This window comes from Gorilla gorilla, chromosome 21, assembly GCF_029281585.2.
Source record: "Gorilla gorilla gorilla isolate KB3781 chromosome 21, NHGRI_mGorGor1-v2.1_pri, whole genome shotgun sequence".
NCBI classification, from domain to species: domain Eukaryota; kingdom Metazoa; phylum Chordata; class Mammalia; order Primates; family Hominidae; genus Gorilla; species Gorilla gorilla.
In genome coordinates this window covers 47,184,029-47,197,960 of record NC_073245.2, presented here as the reverse complement: position 1 = coordinate 47,197,960, position 13,932 = coordinate 47,184,029, and the positions used below count along the sequence as shown (strand labels likewise).

Below are 13,932 nucleotides of genomic sequence, written 5' to 3'. Positions count from 1 at the left end.
GGGCCCCTCACTCTCAGTGCCATCAGCCTCCGCCTGCTCCTCCCGCTGCTTCTGCTTGAACTTCATGTTGCCAAAGTGCAGGAGGGCACCCACGATCTTATAGCAGGCGCACTTCTCATCCACGCTGAAGCCTAGGATGTCCATGGCATGCTGGGGGGCGGCAGGGAAAGCGAGTTGAGAGAGGTCTGGGCTCCTCCAGGGTCCAGCCAGGCACTGCCCCGGGACCATTCATGCAGCTGGGGGCACCGGCAGTGCTGCCCGATCCCACCACAGGCGTCCACACAGTTCCCCTCCCACCAGAGCCCGTACGTCGGTGGCGATGAGCTCCTCCCCATCATTCATGTTGTCCACGGTGATGACGCCCTGGCTGCAGAAGTGGTAGTCATAGGGGTTCATAGACAGAAGCAGCATGTCTGGGGACACAGGGCAGAGAAGGGAGGGTCAGGCAGTGCTTACCGGCTATTCTCCCCCCAACAATTGCAGCACAGGGAGTCCTGGGGGGCAAGCCCAGCAGGAGTCTAGGGCCCTCCCAGAGGACCTCATCTCCCAGTCTGGGGCCTAAGTTTCTCATCCTCACTCCCGCCAAGGCTGAGGGCACTGAGAGTGAGGGGCCCTGACCTGGCCTTCACTTTGACCCTGGCTTCTTTTTCTGGTTCTCTGAGGAATGAGCCACAGTCCCCACGTCTCAATCATCTTTTGACTGTTGCTCATGGCCCCCTCTGGCCCAGATCCCATGCTAGATGCTGGCGCACAGGGAGGACCAGACTCTGCCCTCGAGGGGCTTGCCAGAGAGGAGGGCTGGGCCTAGACAGTCATCAGTCCGCCTTGGTGCTGGGTGGGACCTCTCTAGTCTCAGGACAGCAAGTGGGGTTTAGGGCTTAGGCTCCTGGAGGAAGCGATAACACGTTGGCAGGTTGCTGGAGCTAAGAGGACTGTTCCCTAGCAGGAAAGTAACCAAAAGTCCCAAGAAGGAAGAGAGGCCACAGACCCCAGGACAGGGAGGGAAAGACCACCAGGGCCTGGCCTGACGGGGGCCAGGAAGCGCCAGGCAGCCCCTCCAGGTTCTGACTCCCACCCCCTTCATCGTACTGCCCCTCACCCTGCAGCTCTGGCTTCCTCCCTGAGAGGATCTGGTAGTAGACATGGTAGCTGCGCTCACCCGGCAACTGGAAGATCACCCGCGACTTCTCCAGGAGATCTGGGGAGAAGGGACGCTGGCCTGCCATCTCCCACACCTCCCCAGAGTGGACATCCCAAGGGGGCGATGCGGAGGGAGAGAGGTGGGCAGGGAGTGTGCAGGGGGGCTGCATCTGCACCTGCCAGCTTGTGTGGGGAGGGCATCTCCCCTGTGCCTGCGTCATCACACGAGCCGTGTGTCTGTACCTGTGTGTCTGTGTCTCTGGCCAGATGGGTCAGTGTGTGTGGAGTGAGTGTGGTGTCTGCGTGTGCAGGTTTTTATCTGTTGGTGTGTCAGCGTGTGTGCGTGTGTGGCCGAGCCTCCGTGTGTGTCTGTGTGTGTCTGTGTGTGTCTGTGTAGGGGTCAGGGTGTGAATTACAGCCTATCACTGTCCCCATCACTGCCTGCCTGCACTCATCTGTCAAGACCTAGCCATGCAGCCCAACGTGGGGAGTGGCCAACGTGGGGGCCCCTCTGTGTCCCTGGCCCCCTTGAGTGTGGCCTAGGCGCCTGGGGTCTGTGCAGCTGGGTGGTACTGGGGCACTTCCCAGCGGGGTGCCTGGAAGGATGGGGCACTCTACGTGTAGCTGTGCAGCTGGGGCAGGAGGGCCATGGGCCAGGCCTGCCCTCTTGGTGGCCAGAGAGAAGACTGGGGACATGCTAGGGGTGCGGTCACAGGAGCCTGACTGGCCAAATGAGGATTTGGGTCTCCATCCTCAGGTGACAGGATCTAGAGAAAGCTTTCAAGCAGGAACAGGATATGACCAGCAAAACTATGGCCGCGTAGAGGAGAGGAAGCTGGAGACCAGGCAGAGGCTGGGGTGATGTTCTGGTGATAGGTGAGGTGGCCCGAGCTGGGCAGCAGCCAGGGGGTAGAGAGAAGTGCCCAGAGCAGGCAGGAGCCCAGAAGTCGTGATGACAGAGGCCGAGTTGGGGTGACCGGGCTCAGGCCTCCTTCCCCTGCACCGCCCGCAGGGGGCTGACTCACAGCTGTCAATATCCGCGGATGCCAGCTTCCCAGAGGGACCAAAGTGAATGCGGATGAACTTGCCCTGTGGGCAGAGGGGCAGCCTTCAGCCAAGGGGCACAGCCAGCACTGTCCCCACCTGTGCCCGACCTGCCACTAGTGGCCTACGGCATCCCCGCCACCCCTCCCACCTCAGCCACTCACAAAGCGGGAGGAGTTATCATTCCTCAGGGTCTTGGCGTTGCCAAAGGCCTCCATGGCAGGGTTGGCCTCGATGATTTGATCCTCAAGGGTGCCCTGGGGCGGTGGGGGTGAGGGGTCTGTCAGTTCTGGTGCCTACGCACCGGAGGCCAGAGCCACCCGTGGCCCCTCTGTTGTGCAGAGGAAGGGGGTACCCCCAGCGCTGCCCCATTGACATTGGCCCCATACTCACCCCCGTCTTTGTTGCCAGAAATTGCTGGGGGAAGAAGACAGACAACATTAGAGGGCCAGGCCTCCGGGGGGGGAAAGGGCGGGGTGGGGCAGGGTATCAGCGGGAGGCAGCGGGCAGCAGGACAGGGGGGTGGAGTTAGTCACCGGAATGCATGGCCCCCACCCTCAGCCCCTCAGCCTGACCCTCCTCCAGCTGTTAGGAGGCAAAATGCTGGAAAGTGGGAGTGGCACAGCCCCAGCCAGAGTCTCCACCTGCAGCCTCCTCTGCCCCAGCCCGGCCTCTGGCCTCCCTTCATTTTCTAGTCTCCATGCAGTGGCCCTGCTCCAAGCCCCAGGGGCCTCCCGACTAAAATCTAGGGCCCTCCAGAGCCCAGCCCAAGTGCCCCCTCCTCTAGGAAGGCCTCCTGGCTGCTCCAAAGCTGGAATAGACCTCTTCCTGGTCTGAACCTTCCTGCCCTAACCTCCCACTATGACCTTACACACCTCTCCTTTGTAATGCAATTGGGTGTGCCTTCATTGTTTGCCTGTATACCTACCAGTGTGCACAAAGGCCCCGCCAGGTGCCCATTATTAGCCCTAATTTGCAAATGAGGAGGCTAAGCTCTGAGCAGGGAGTGGATCTGCTCAAGGCCACATAGCAAGTCAGGAGCGGCAGGGCAGGTGCCCAGCATCCTGCCTCCTGGACGCCACAGCGGTCCTGTGTGTCAGCCAGGAGGACTAACTGAATTGAGCAGATCCTCCTTCTCCCCATCCTAGGCTCATCCTCATCTTCCCTTCCTTTTCCTTTCCTTCTCTTCCCTACTCCGGATGCTGGGAGCCAAGGAAGAAAGGGAGAGAAGGGAAGGAATGGATTCTGGAGGGAACAGATACACCACCACGGACTTTGTGGTCATTCATTCACCTCCGGGGAGCCCAAGAGTTAAAATACCCACAGGGACATTGGGCAGGGGAGGTGGAACCCCCCAATACACTCCCATCCAGTGCTTTTGTGCAGGGCTCTCTCTAGCCCGTTTGGCCAAATTTGGGGCCAAGGTAAGGGGAGTTGATCAATCTTTTAAGTTCCTGCAGCCATGGCTCCTGCGGGCAGCCTCTCCCACCCCTCCCTTGCCCGACCCTCTCCCCTGGGCTCCACTGTCCCGGCTCCTTTCTGCCCAGGTGCTCCTCTGCCCTTCCAGCTGTGTCCCTGCCAGCTCTGGCCTCTCCCTGACATCTCTTCCTGTCACTTGACCCACCCAACTTTCTGTTATGTCCCCAGAGACCTTTTTAGGGATTTGGAAGACAAGGCAGGAAAGGGAAGGAGGAAAAAGGATCAAAAAGTCAACAGCAAAAACAAAACAAAACAAAACTGAAATGAAAATCAAAAATGAAGACAAACGGGTAAAAAGGAAAAGGCAAAAAAAAAAAAAAAAAAGAAAGAAAAGAAAAGAAAGAAAAAAGAGAAAAGAAAGAAAGAAAGAAAACGGGGGAAAAACAAGAAAAACACCCAGAATAAAGCAAGGCTCAACAGGACCAGGAGCAGGGACTGGGTGGGGAGGGAGGCCTTGGGCTTTTGGAAAGAAAAGGCAGCCCATCTAGGGGTAGCCACAGGGCTCTGAACAACTGGCCCCAAGGCTAGAGATGAAATGTTATGCCTTAAAAACAAAAACAAAAAAACTTGGCCCCATTGTTTCAGAAATTTCCAAAAACTGTACAGAAATCACAAGGCACAAAATTGCCCTGCCAACCCCGGCTGCTGGGAATGCCCAGTGCCCTGCATGCCAGCCAACCTCTGTCTAATGTGTCAGCAGCAGGTAACTGTCAGGGAAACCAAGACAACAACGCTTAGTAAAAGCAGCCCATCTAGTAAACTCTTTCAATATATGAAGGTCACAATGGAAGATAAAAATTACACAAATTTAGAAACGGCAACGTGGCCCCACCCCTCCATGTTTACCAATGGGAAGGCAAAGGCAGGCGCGTCAGGTGGCCACAGCCTTTCTGGTCAAGCCTTGCTCAGGCCAGAGTCCCCCACCAGGGTGGGAGGCTCAGGCAGGGCTCAGGGTTCTGGGGAGTAAAATTTTTAAAAAGGGGGGGAAAAAAAAAGAGAGGAAGAAATAAAAGAAAAACAGCGAGAAGCAACGGGGAGCATGCCCGAGTGGGCAAGTCTTACGGCCTTCTTGCCCGGCCCGTCTCCCAGGGCAGCGACGATGGCAAAGTACTGAATGACCCGCTTGGTGTTAACCGTCTTACCGGCCCCCGACTCTCCGCTTGGACGACACAAACATGAGTCACCAATGCCCATCTGGCCTAATTCTCCCCCACCCCTAATGCCTCACCCCTCAAGCAGAGCCCTCCACCTCTCCTTCCCCCCAGCTTGAAACCCCCAAGGATGGATCAACCCTCAGAGGTGTACAAAGCAAGCCACTGTAGACCATCCCTGTGAGATGACGACACACGATGATGCCATTGTCCACTACGCACTAACTCAGTGCCCGGCACTTTACTCCATTGGCTCAGTTATGGCTCAGAAAACCCTGCAAGGCAGGCCATTTTAGGAACAAACTGGGCCTCAGGAGTTCTGTGGCTGTCCCTGCTGTGTGCCAGGCACATATATCAACTCACTGACTCATAACTTTGTGTGGTAGGTAGAATTTTTTATTTAACTTTTCAATTTTTTTTTTTTGTAAAGATGGGGTCTTGCTATGTTGCTCAGGCTGGTCTCAAACCCCTGGCCTCAGGCAATCCTCCTGCCTCAGCCTCCCCAAGTACTGAGATTACAGGTGTGAGCCACCACACTCAGCCGGGCCCGTCTGGGTTAAAGGTACTTGCTTTTTTTTTTTTGAGATGGAGTCTCATTCTGTGGCCCAGGCTGGAGTGCAGTGGCGTGATCTTGGCTCACGGCAACCTCCGCCTCCTGGGTTAAAGCAATTCTCCTGCCTCAGCCTCCTGAGTAGCTGGGACTACAGGCACCTGCCACCACGCCCGGCTAATTTTTTGTATTTTTAGTAGAGATGGGGTTTCACCATGTTGGCCAGGCTGGTCTCGAACTCCTGACGTCAAGTGATCCACCCACCTCAGCCTCCCAAAGTGCAGAAATTATGGGCATGAGCCACTGTGCCCGGCCAAGGCACTTGCTCTTAACTGCATACGTGCATGCACACTCACACTAAACATTGTCCATATTGGCCTGACTGGACATGAGCCTGGCATGTAAGAATTATTCTACCATTTTCCCACAGAGGCAATGGAAAGATCAGAGGTAAGATTCAGACATAAGTAGATGGTAAAAAGGAGGAAAAGCAGAGGAATCTTTCCGCTGCCCCTGAGCCAGAATTAGAACCCCAAAGGATCAAGGTGGGAGATTCCAGGCCCCGGGGAGAGGAGGTATGGGGCTGGTGGTCACTCCGTTTGTGGGTGTCCCCTCCCTATCCCCAATCAAGAACACATCTGTTCAGAATGGGGGCAGGGAAAGTGCTCAGGCCTAATTTAGCTTCAGCTGGGACACTAGCTCCAGGTGGTAAAAGTCCTGGCCTAAGCACTTTGGATTCAATCCTGGGAAATGACTGTGGTACCGCCCTCTTTCTGCCAGATGGCCAGCATTTTCCACCCCACCCCCAGAGCCCCACACTCACGTGATCAGCATGGACTGGTTGTCTCGGTCTGGAGGAAAGGGAAGGGGATAGAGAAGTCAGCCAAGGTGTGGGGCCAGCCACAGGTGGAACACCCTGGGTATCCATCTGAGGCAGACCCCACCACCCAGAGCCAGGAATGGGAAGGAGCAGGTGGGGCCGTCCCTAGTGGAGGTCAGCTCCCATGCGGAGGGACAGAACGGCTGGGCGACCATGTCCAGCAGCGTCAAAAGGGGGACAGTGCCAGTGGGGGAAGGAGGTCCTTTACAGAGGCCTCCCGGGACTGAGGTCGGGGTCTGGGGTTGGGGAGGAGTCCAGGCGGCCCTTACTGCGCAGCATGTCGTTGTAGGCGTTGTCCGCCACCGCATATATGTGGGGCGGGGAATCCGAGCGGCGCTTTCCCTTGTAAGCAGCCACCACGGAGGCCGTGTAGACTGGGAGCCATTTGTAGGGGTTGATGGTGACACAGAAGAGGCCTGAGTAGGTCTGAAGAGAGAGTATAGGTAGGGTTTATGTTGTTGTTGTTGTTTTTGAGATGGAGTCTTGCTCTGTCTCCCAGGCTGGAGTACAATGGCATGATCTCGGCTCACCGCAACCTCCGCCTCCTGGGTCCTGCCTCAGCCTCCCAGGGTAGCTAGGACTACAAGCGCGTGCCACCATGACGGGCTAATTTTTGTATTTTTAGTACAGACGGGGTTTCACCATGTTGGCCAGGCTAGTCTCGAACTCCTGACCTCAGGTGATCCGCCCGCTTTGCCCTCCCAAAGTGCTGGGATTACAGGCATGGGCCACCACGTCCCCCCCCAATAGGTAGGGTTTTGGGAGGGATACCCAAGTTCCCATCCCCAGGCCCCAGGCCCCAGTCTTCAGAAGACCCCTGCGATATTCCTCAAGGAGCTACTTGACTTGCCACACCACACCCTCTGCGGCCGTCCTGGCCTCACCCCTGACTTGTGCTTACAGCCCTGCCCCAGCCCACGCGCACAGCCTCCGTAGTCCGCAGGTGAGTTCTAGACCCGCCCCGCACTGCTACAGCTGCTCCCCTAAGGTCCCAAGGCCCAACCTCCAGCCCCGCCCCCACTGCTCACAGCCCCGCCTCATCGCTCACAGCCCCACCCCCGCTATGGACCTGCTCTATCATTCACAGCCCCGCCCCACCGCTCACAGCCCCGCCCCACTGCTATGGACCCGCCCCATTGCTCACAGCCCCGCCCCATCGCTCACAGACCCGCCCCACCGCTATGGGCCCGCCCCCAGCACCTCATCTCTAGCCCCGCCCCACATACAAGCCCCACCCCGCCCATGGCCCGGGCCTGGGGCTCACATAGATCATCCAGCGGGCATAGCGCTGGCGCAGGTTGTGCAGCACAGAGGCCTCGTTCAGGTGCGTCATCATGGCCATGTCCTCCAGTAAGTCGAAGCGAGGCGGATTCATGGGCTGCAGCTCAGCTTCACGCACCATCAGCACCTACCAGGGAGATCATGTCAGGGGTCGGGGGACCGGGAGGAACCGACCTACCTCACCTGTCACCCCCACCCACATACCCAGACCCCCTTCAACCAGAGTGCAGATCCTGTTGGCCAGGAGGCCTAGGGACAGAGAGGCTAATCTCAGGAAAGGGGGAACAGAACCTTCTGGTCTTTGGTCTCCACGGTGACTCTGCCCCCGGTAGCCTCCGACTTGACCTCGGCCTCCACGTAGGCGTCCTGTTCATCAGGCACCCAGACTCGCTTCTTCCCTGGGTTGCAGAGAGAGCTCTGGACTCAGAGAGGGGCTGAGGCACCTCCAGGGTTCTAGCTGGAGTTCCCAAGCCACGGTATCCATACAGCTGTGACCCTCCCCAAAGCCCCTCTGCCAGGACACAGGAGTTCCAGTGAAGAACCCTCCAAACCCAGGCTCAGGAAGGGCGGAGCTGGGAGGGTCCCTAGAGATCCCCTTATTGGAGGATGAGTCTGGGTTACACGGTTGGGTTCCAATTCCTGCTTCCGCCATATTTGCCCTCTTACCTCAGGAAAATCCCTGATTCTCTCTGGGCCAGTTCCCTCATATGCAAAATGTTATGGGGATCTCCTTAGGTCCCATATGGAGCAGCCCCTCAATATCAGGCATATGACTCTTAGGGAGGGGTCCTGCCTTCCCTATTTCACTGAAGACTCAAATCCAGGCCTCCTAACTGTAACCTGTGCTCTCCTGCCTGGCCAGTTATCCCCAGAGCTTTGAGGTGCCCAGATTTCATGGTGGTTAGAAGCATGGACTCAGGCTGCAAACCGGAGTTTGTGTCCCCTGCTCTGCCAAGTGCCTGGGTCAGGACCATCTAGGACCATCTACATAACCTACAGACCCCAGTACAAAATGACGATATGGGTCCCCTTGTTGAAAACGATTAAAACTTTCAAGACGGCAACAGCAGAGTGTTGAATCAAGCACAAGGTCCCTCTTAGCCTGGTGACCCGTGAAGCTAGGTCTGGCGCTGGCCCCACCTCCCCAGGTTGTTGAGATGATGCATGGAAAGTCATCTGCTCTGGGCCTGACACACAGTAAGCATTCGGTACACACTGCCTATTGTTAGTATTGTCCTATGAGCAAACCAGGTCATAAATAGTACGGCCTTTATTCCTGTCCCTAATAAAGGGTGGCTTTGGCTCTGCAGAAACCACTAAAAATAACCCCAGCACAAGTTTTGTGGACACGCGGAGGCAGCCTGCACACATGCCGATCAGTCTCATCTCAGAGGCCTCGGGCTCCAGCCTGAGTCTTCATAAACTGCAGCTCCGGAAGGCAGGTGCTATTATCCCATTTCACAGGGGAACAAACCAAGGCTTGCTCACAGACACACAGTGATATAGAGTGTCCCTGGGGTTTTAATTTCCAGGCCCCAGACTCTGCGGGAAAGGTCCAGGGCTCCAGCTGTCAGGCCCCAGTGCCCCTTCAGCCCTGAGCTGGTGCCACCCCTCCCAATTCCTGGTCTGAGTCCATAACGGCATCTCTGTGGCTGTGACCCCTCCCCCTCTGTCTCCACTTACCGTCCCATGGGATAGTGTGCACCTTCGTCATCTCCTGGTAGCCCTGGCGGAGGTAGCGGGCAGACTCCCCAAGTTCACTCACATCCATCATGGCAGTGGCACTGGGGTGAAGGAGGAGGAGCTGGAAACCTTGGAGGTTCAAGGCGGCCCAAGGCAGCAGGCACTGGAAGATGGCAGTGACAAGGGAGCTGAACTAGGGCAGGATCCCCCAACCCACAAGACCAGATACTAGGCAACTCCCTCTGGCTCCCAACGCAGCCTCCTTGGGTGAGTGCCCAGCGTACATGCACACCCTCAAACACCAGGGCTTCCTCCACTCCAGATTCAGAAGACTCGCGGCCACCCATGGGCACCCTCACCCACCCGCCCACCCTCCTGCCCTCCCTTCGGCTCCAACCCCAGCCCTGATCACCTACCTCGGCACCACGGTGAGGGCAGGAAGCTCTGCTACCCCTTTTATTGCCACTGTCAAGGTCAGAGGAGGAGAGCTATGTCAGCAATCTCCACGTGTCACAGCCCCCCCAGCCTGGCCACAGGACACAAAAGGCAAATTCCCTTTTATCTCCACCAGCACGGCCCCTGGGCTATTTTTACCTCCCATTGTCAGGGGATCACAAAGGCGGAGAGAGACACTCCACTGAGAGACAGGGAGGCTGGGTGCAGAGACTGACAGGGACAGGGACAAGGCAGTAAGAGGTTCAGGAGACTGAGGAGCTCACGGGGAGAAACCGAGTCACGCAGAGTCTGACACACCCAGAAAAATACCCCACCTCCAGATACAGAAAGCAAGGACACTCAGAGGGGAAACCACAGAATGCCTACTGAGATTGGACCAGCTAGTCCAACCCTCTTGATACATCCAGGGAAACTGAGGCCCAGAGAAAGGGAAGCATTGGCCAAGTCTCACAGACGAGCAATGGCCAAGAACGGATCAAAAAGAGAAGGAGAGAGGAGAAGAACAGATCAAAAAGAGAAGGAGAGAGAAGGAGAAGAACAGATCAAAAAGACAAGGAGAGAGAGGGAGCGAGAGAGGGGCAGGGGCAGGGGGAGAGGGACATCCTTCTCGGACATCTGCAAAGCGCAAACACCTGTGTCCCCTCGGCTCTACTCAGGGTATAGGGCATCGCCTGCCTTCCAGAGGCTCTCTGGTGCCTCCACTCAGTACCCTACCTCAGAGGCCCACTCTGCCACTTCTATCACCATAGGCGAGCTTTGCCTGTTTTGAATGTATATGGTTGAAAATGTAGCTTTGCACTTATTTCTCTATATTTTATCTGGCACACCTGTGCATCTGGAATTGGGAGCGCATCGATGCCCTCTTTCCCCCTTCCTCCCTCCCCATCCTCTTTCTGGGGACCCCCTGGGGAAATCATACATGAAGAAAACCAGCCCTGGAACTTACAGAATCAAGGAATTGTTTGGCTGAAATGGAAGCAAATCAAGGAAATGTAACCCAGTTAGGAGCCCCTTCAGATCCCCACATTGAAGATTTACAGGAAGCCACCTTCCCGTGGCCCACTCTCGACAGAGGTTCAGGGCGCTGGCAGTCCATCTGCCTGATACAGTCTTTGGAATGTGTCAGGGCACCTCCAGGCTCTCCTGTCCATCACCCCATTCAGGGCTCCGTGACGCCACAGGATTTTAGAATCGAGAATGAAAGGATCTGAGAACCTCAGACGCCAGACACATGGAACAATGGAGTTCCAGAGCCAGGGTTCCAGCCAGAGGCCAGACCAGGCTCACATGGGAAGTCCTCCAACCGATGCGCTCCCATTCCAAATGCACAGGTGTGCTAGATGAAATATAGAGAAATAATTTCCCAGCTACATTTTCAACCATATACATTCAAAACAGGCAAAACTCGCCTATGGTGACAGAAGTGGCAGAGTGGTCCTCTGAGGGAGGGTAATGGCTGGAGGCACCAGAGAGCCTCTGGGAGGCAGGAAATGCTCTATACACTGAGTACAGCCATGGGACACAGGTGCGTGCACTTTGCAAAACAAATCAAGCTGTACATCTAAGATGTATGCACTTTACTGTGTGCATATTACATGAACACATTTAAAAATACAGTGCCGGCCAAGCACAGTGGCTCACGCCTGTAATCCCAGCACTTTGGGAGGCCGAGGAGGGCGGATCATGAGGTCAGGAGATCGAGACCATCCTGGCTAACACAGTGAAACCCCGTCTCTAGTAAAAATACAAAAAAATTAACCAGAGGTGGTGGCGGGCACCTGTAGTCCCAGCTACTCTGGAGGCTGAGGCAGGAGAATGGCGTGAACCCGAGAGGCAGAGCTTGCAGTGAGTGGAGATCGCACCACTGCACTCCAGCCTGGGCGACAGTGCGAGACTCCGTCTCAAAAAAAAATTACAGTGCCAAACTTGGCAATATTTATCAAAATTACAGCCGCCCAGACCCTATTAGGAATTAGTCCTACAGTGTGTCTCCATTAGGAAATGACGCGGATCCCCTCTGGGTAGACATTTCGATTGTTTTCAGTCTTTTGCCATTACAGTCAAGGCTGCAGTGAATGATCTTATAAAGTTTGATGAATTTTCTCAAAGTAAACATACCCTGGGTCAGGCACAGTACCTCATGTCTGTAATTCCAGCACTTTGGGAGGCCCAGGCGGACACATCACTTAAGCTCAGGAGTTCAAGACCAGCCTGGGCAACACATCAAAACCCCATCTCTACAACAAACAAACAAACAAACAAAAATTAGCCAGGCATGGTGGCGTGCACCTGTAGTCTCAGCTACTCAGGAGGCTGAGGTGGGAGGACCGCTTGAACCCAGGAGGCAAAGGTTACGGTGCGCCGAGATTACACCATTGCACTCCATCTGGGCAACAGACCCAGTCTCAAAAGCAACAACAAAACAAAACCGTACCCTGTACAAAAACAGAAATTATGAAAAATTATCCCCCTCAGGCCATCCCTCACCTAGGGTAATAGAATACTGACTTCTTTTTTATTTTTATTTTTTTTATACCGACTCTTGCTTGATCCACAATATAATACTGACTTCTAACCTCAGAGATTAGTGTTGTCTATTTTCGGAATTTGTTTGAATGGAATCCTACATTATGTATTCCTTTCTTCTTTCTCTCCGCATTGTCTCTGTGAGAACCTCACTGTTTCAATTCTCTTTGTAGAGCTTAGATTGTACCTTGCCTACCTCCTGCCACTAGAAAAGACCTGCACAAGGGCAGGAGCTTGGTCTGTGTCCCCGGCACCTTGCCAAGTGCCTGCACATCATAGAAAGTCAATAAATACCTAGTAAGTGAACAAACCAAACCTGATAGATAATAGGATTTTAATCTCCTATGGCATCAGAGGCTGGAGAGCTGGGCTGGAGCAATTTATAGAAAGCCCAGAAAGTGGGAAAAATTCTTTTCATTGTTCAAGGATGCTCAGAAGGTAGGGTTTCTTGTCAGGGACCAACAGAATTAGCCTGGAGAATCAGAACCTCTAGCAAGTCTAACTTACACCTATCATGTGGGTCTGAGTCCTAGAGTTACCTACTCAGTGTATGAACCTGGGGCTGAGAAACCAAGCCTCAAAATGGGTCTAGATCTTCCTCGTAGGTTCCCTTCCACCACCCAGGGTACATCTTCCTGCTGAGATAAGCTCACACACAAACATGACAACGCAAAGAGGAAACCCAATGCTCTGAGTGATTTGCAACAAATACTATAACCTGCAAGGACTTAAGATACTGACTTTCAATACCTGAAGAGCTTGTAAGCCCAGCACTTTGGGAGGCTGAGGCAGGTGGATCATTTGAGCTCATGAGTTTGAGACCAGCCTGGCCAACATGATGAAACCCCGTTTCTACTTTAAAAAAAAAAAAAAAAAAAAAAAGCCTGGGTATGGTGGCTCATGCCTGTCATCCCAACACTTTGGGAAGCCAAGGCGGGTGGATTACCTGAGGTCAGGAGTTTGAGACCAGCCTGGTCAACATGGTGAAACCCTGTCTCTACTAAAAATACAAAAAAATTAGCCAGGCATGGTGGCAGGCACCTGTAATCCCAGCTACTCGGGAGGCTGAGGCAGGAGAATCACTTGAACCCGGGAGGCGGAGGTTGCAGTGAGCCGAGATCGCACCACTGCACTCCAGCCTGGGCAACAGAACAAGACTCCGTCTCAAAAAAAAAAAAAAAAAAAAATTAGACGGGCATGGTGGCGTGTGCCTGTAATCCCACCTACTTGGGGAGGCTGAAACAGGAGGATCACTTGAACCTGAGAGCTGGAAGTGGCAGTGAGCTGAAATCATACCACTGCACTCCAGCCTGGGCAACAGAGCAAGACTCCCTCTCAAAAAACAAAAAATCAAAAAAACTTGAAGAGCTGTCCTGGAGCAGAGGGAGCTGATGTGACTTGTGTAGCCTCAAAAGTAGATCCATGGGCAGCGACGGGAAGCAGGATGTGGATGCACGCAAAAGGGGACTTTTCACCATCTCAGCCCATCAGCAGCGGGAGAGGCTGCCTTGGAAGAAAGTGAGCCTGCCAGCACCAAGGAAGACTCAGGCAGAGGTCCACCAGGGCTGAGGCCTCTGAACTGGATGACCTTTGAAGTTCGTTCCGATTTCAGGAGAGTGAGACTCCAGGATTTTAGATCCCAGCCCAAAATGTACCTGCCCTCAATGTAACCCAATGCCTGGAATTTCTTCTTTGGGTAAAGACATCGAAGGACTCTGTGAATAATGCTTCTACAGCTGGGA

General features: G+C 54.6%; 1 protein-coding gene across 3 annotated transcripts in view; it reads right to left on the bottom strand.

The window, feature by feature from the left end:
- The window catches only part of MYH7B (myosin heavy chain 7B), a 46,248-nt gene that overhangs the window by 14,857 nt on the left and 17,459 nt on the right, over positions 1 to 13,932 (bottom strand). The window contains exons 3-16 of one of the 3 annotated variants that reach the window (XM_031004816.3): positions 11,802 to 11,901; positions 9,625 to 9,673; positions 9,209 to 9,371; positions 7,817 to 7,923; positions 7,509 to 7,652; positions 6,514 to 6,670; positions 6,188 to 6,215; positions 4,726 to 4,822; positions 2,578 to 2,601; positions 2,349 to 2,441; positions 2,166 to 2,229; positions 1,100 to 1,198; positions 310 to 413; positions 12 to 150 (exon numbers count right to left, since the gene is read on the bottom strand). In XM_031004816.3, coding sequence (XP_030860676.1) covers positions 12 to 150; positions 310 to 413; positions 1,100 to 1,198; positions 2,166 to 2,229; positions 2,349 to 2,441; positions 2,578 to 2,601; positions 4,726 to 4,822; positions 6,188 to 6,215; positions 6,514 to 6,670; positions 7,509 to 7,652; positions 7,817 to 7,923; positions 9,209 to 9,371; positions 9,625 to 9,673; positions 11,802 to 11,806 — 1,273 coding nt within the window. In that variant the 5' untranslated portion in view covers positions 11,807 to 11,901. Of the gene's footprint in view, positions 1 to 11; positions 151 to 309; positions 414 to 1,099; positions 1,199 to 2,165; positions 2,230 to 2,348; positions 2,442 to 2,577; positions 2,602 to 4,725; positions 4,823 to 6,187; positions 6,216 to 6,513; positions 6,671 to 7,508; positions 7,653 to 7,816; positions 7,924 to 9,208; positions 9,372 to 9,624; positions 9,674 to 11,801; positions 11,902 to 13,932 lie in introns of those variants that run through there. The other 2 variants (XM_031004817.3, XM_055373372.2) reach the window with 2 other exon arrangements.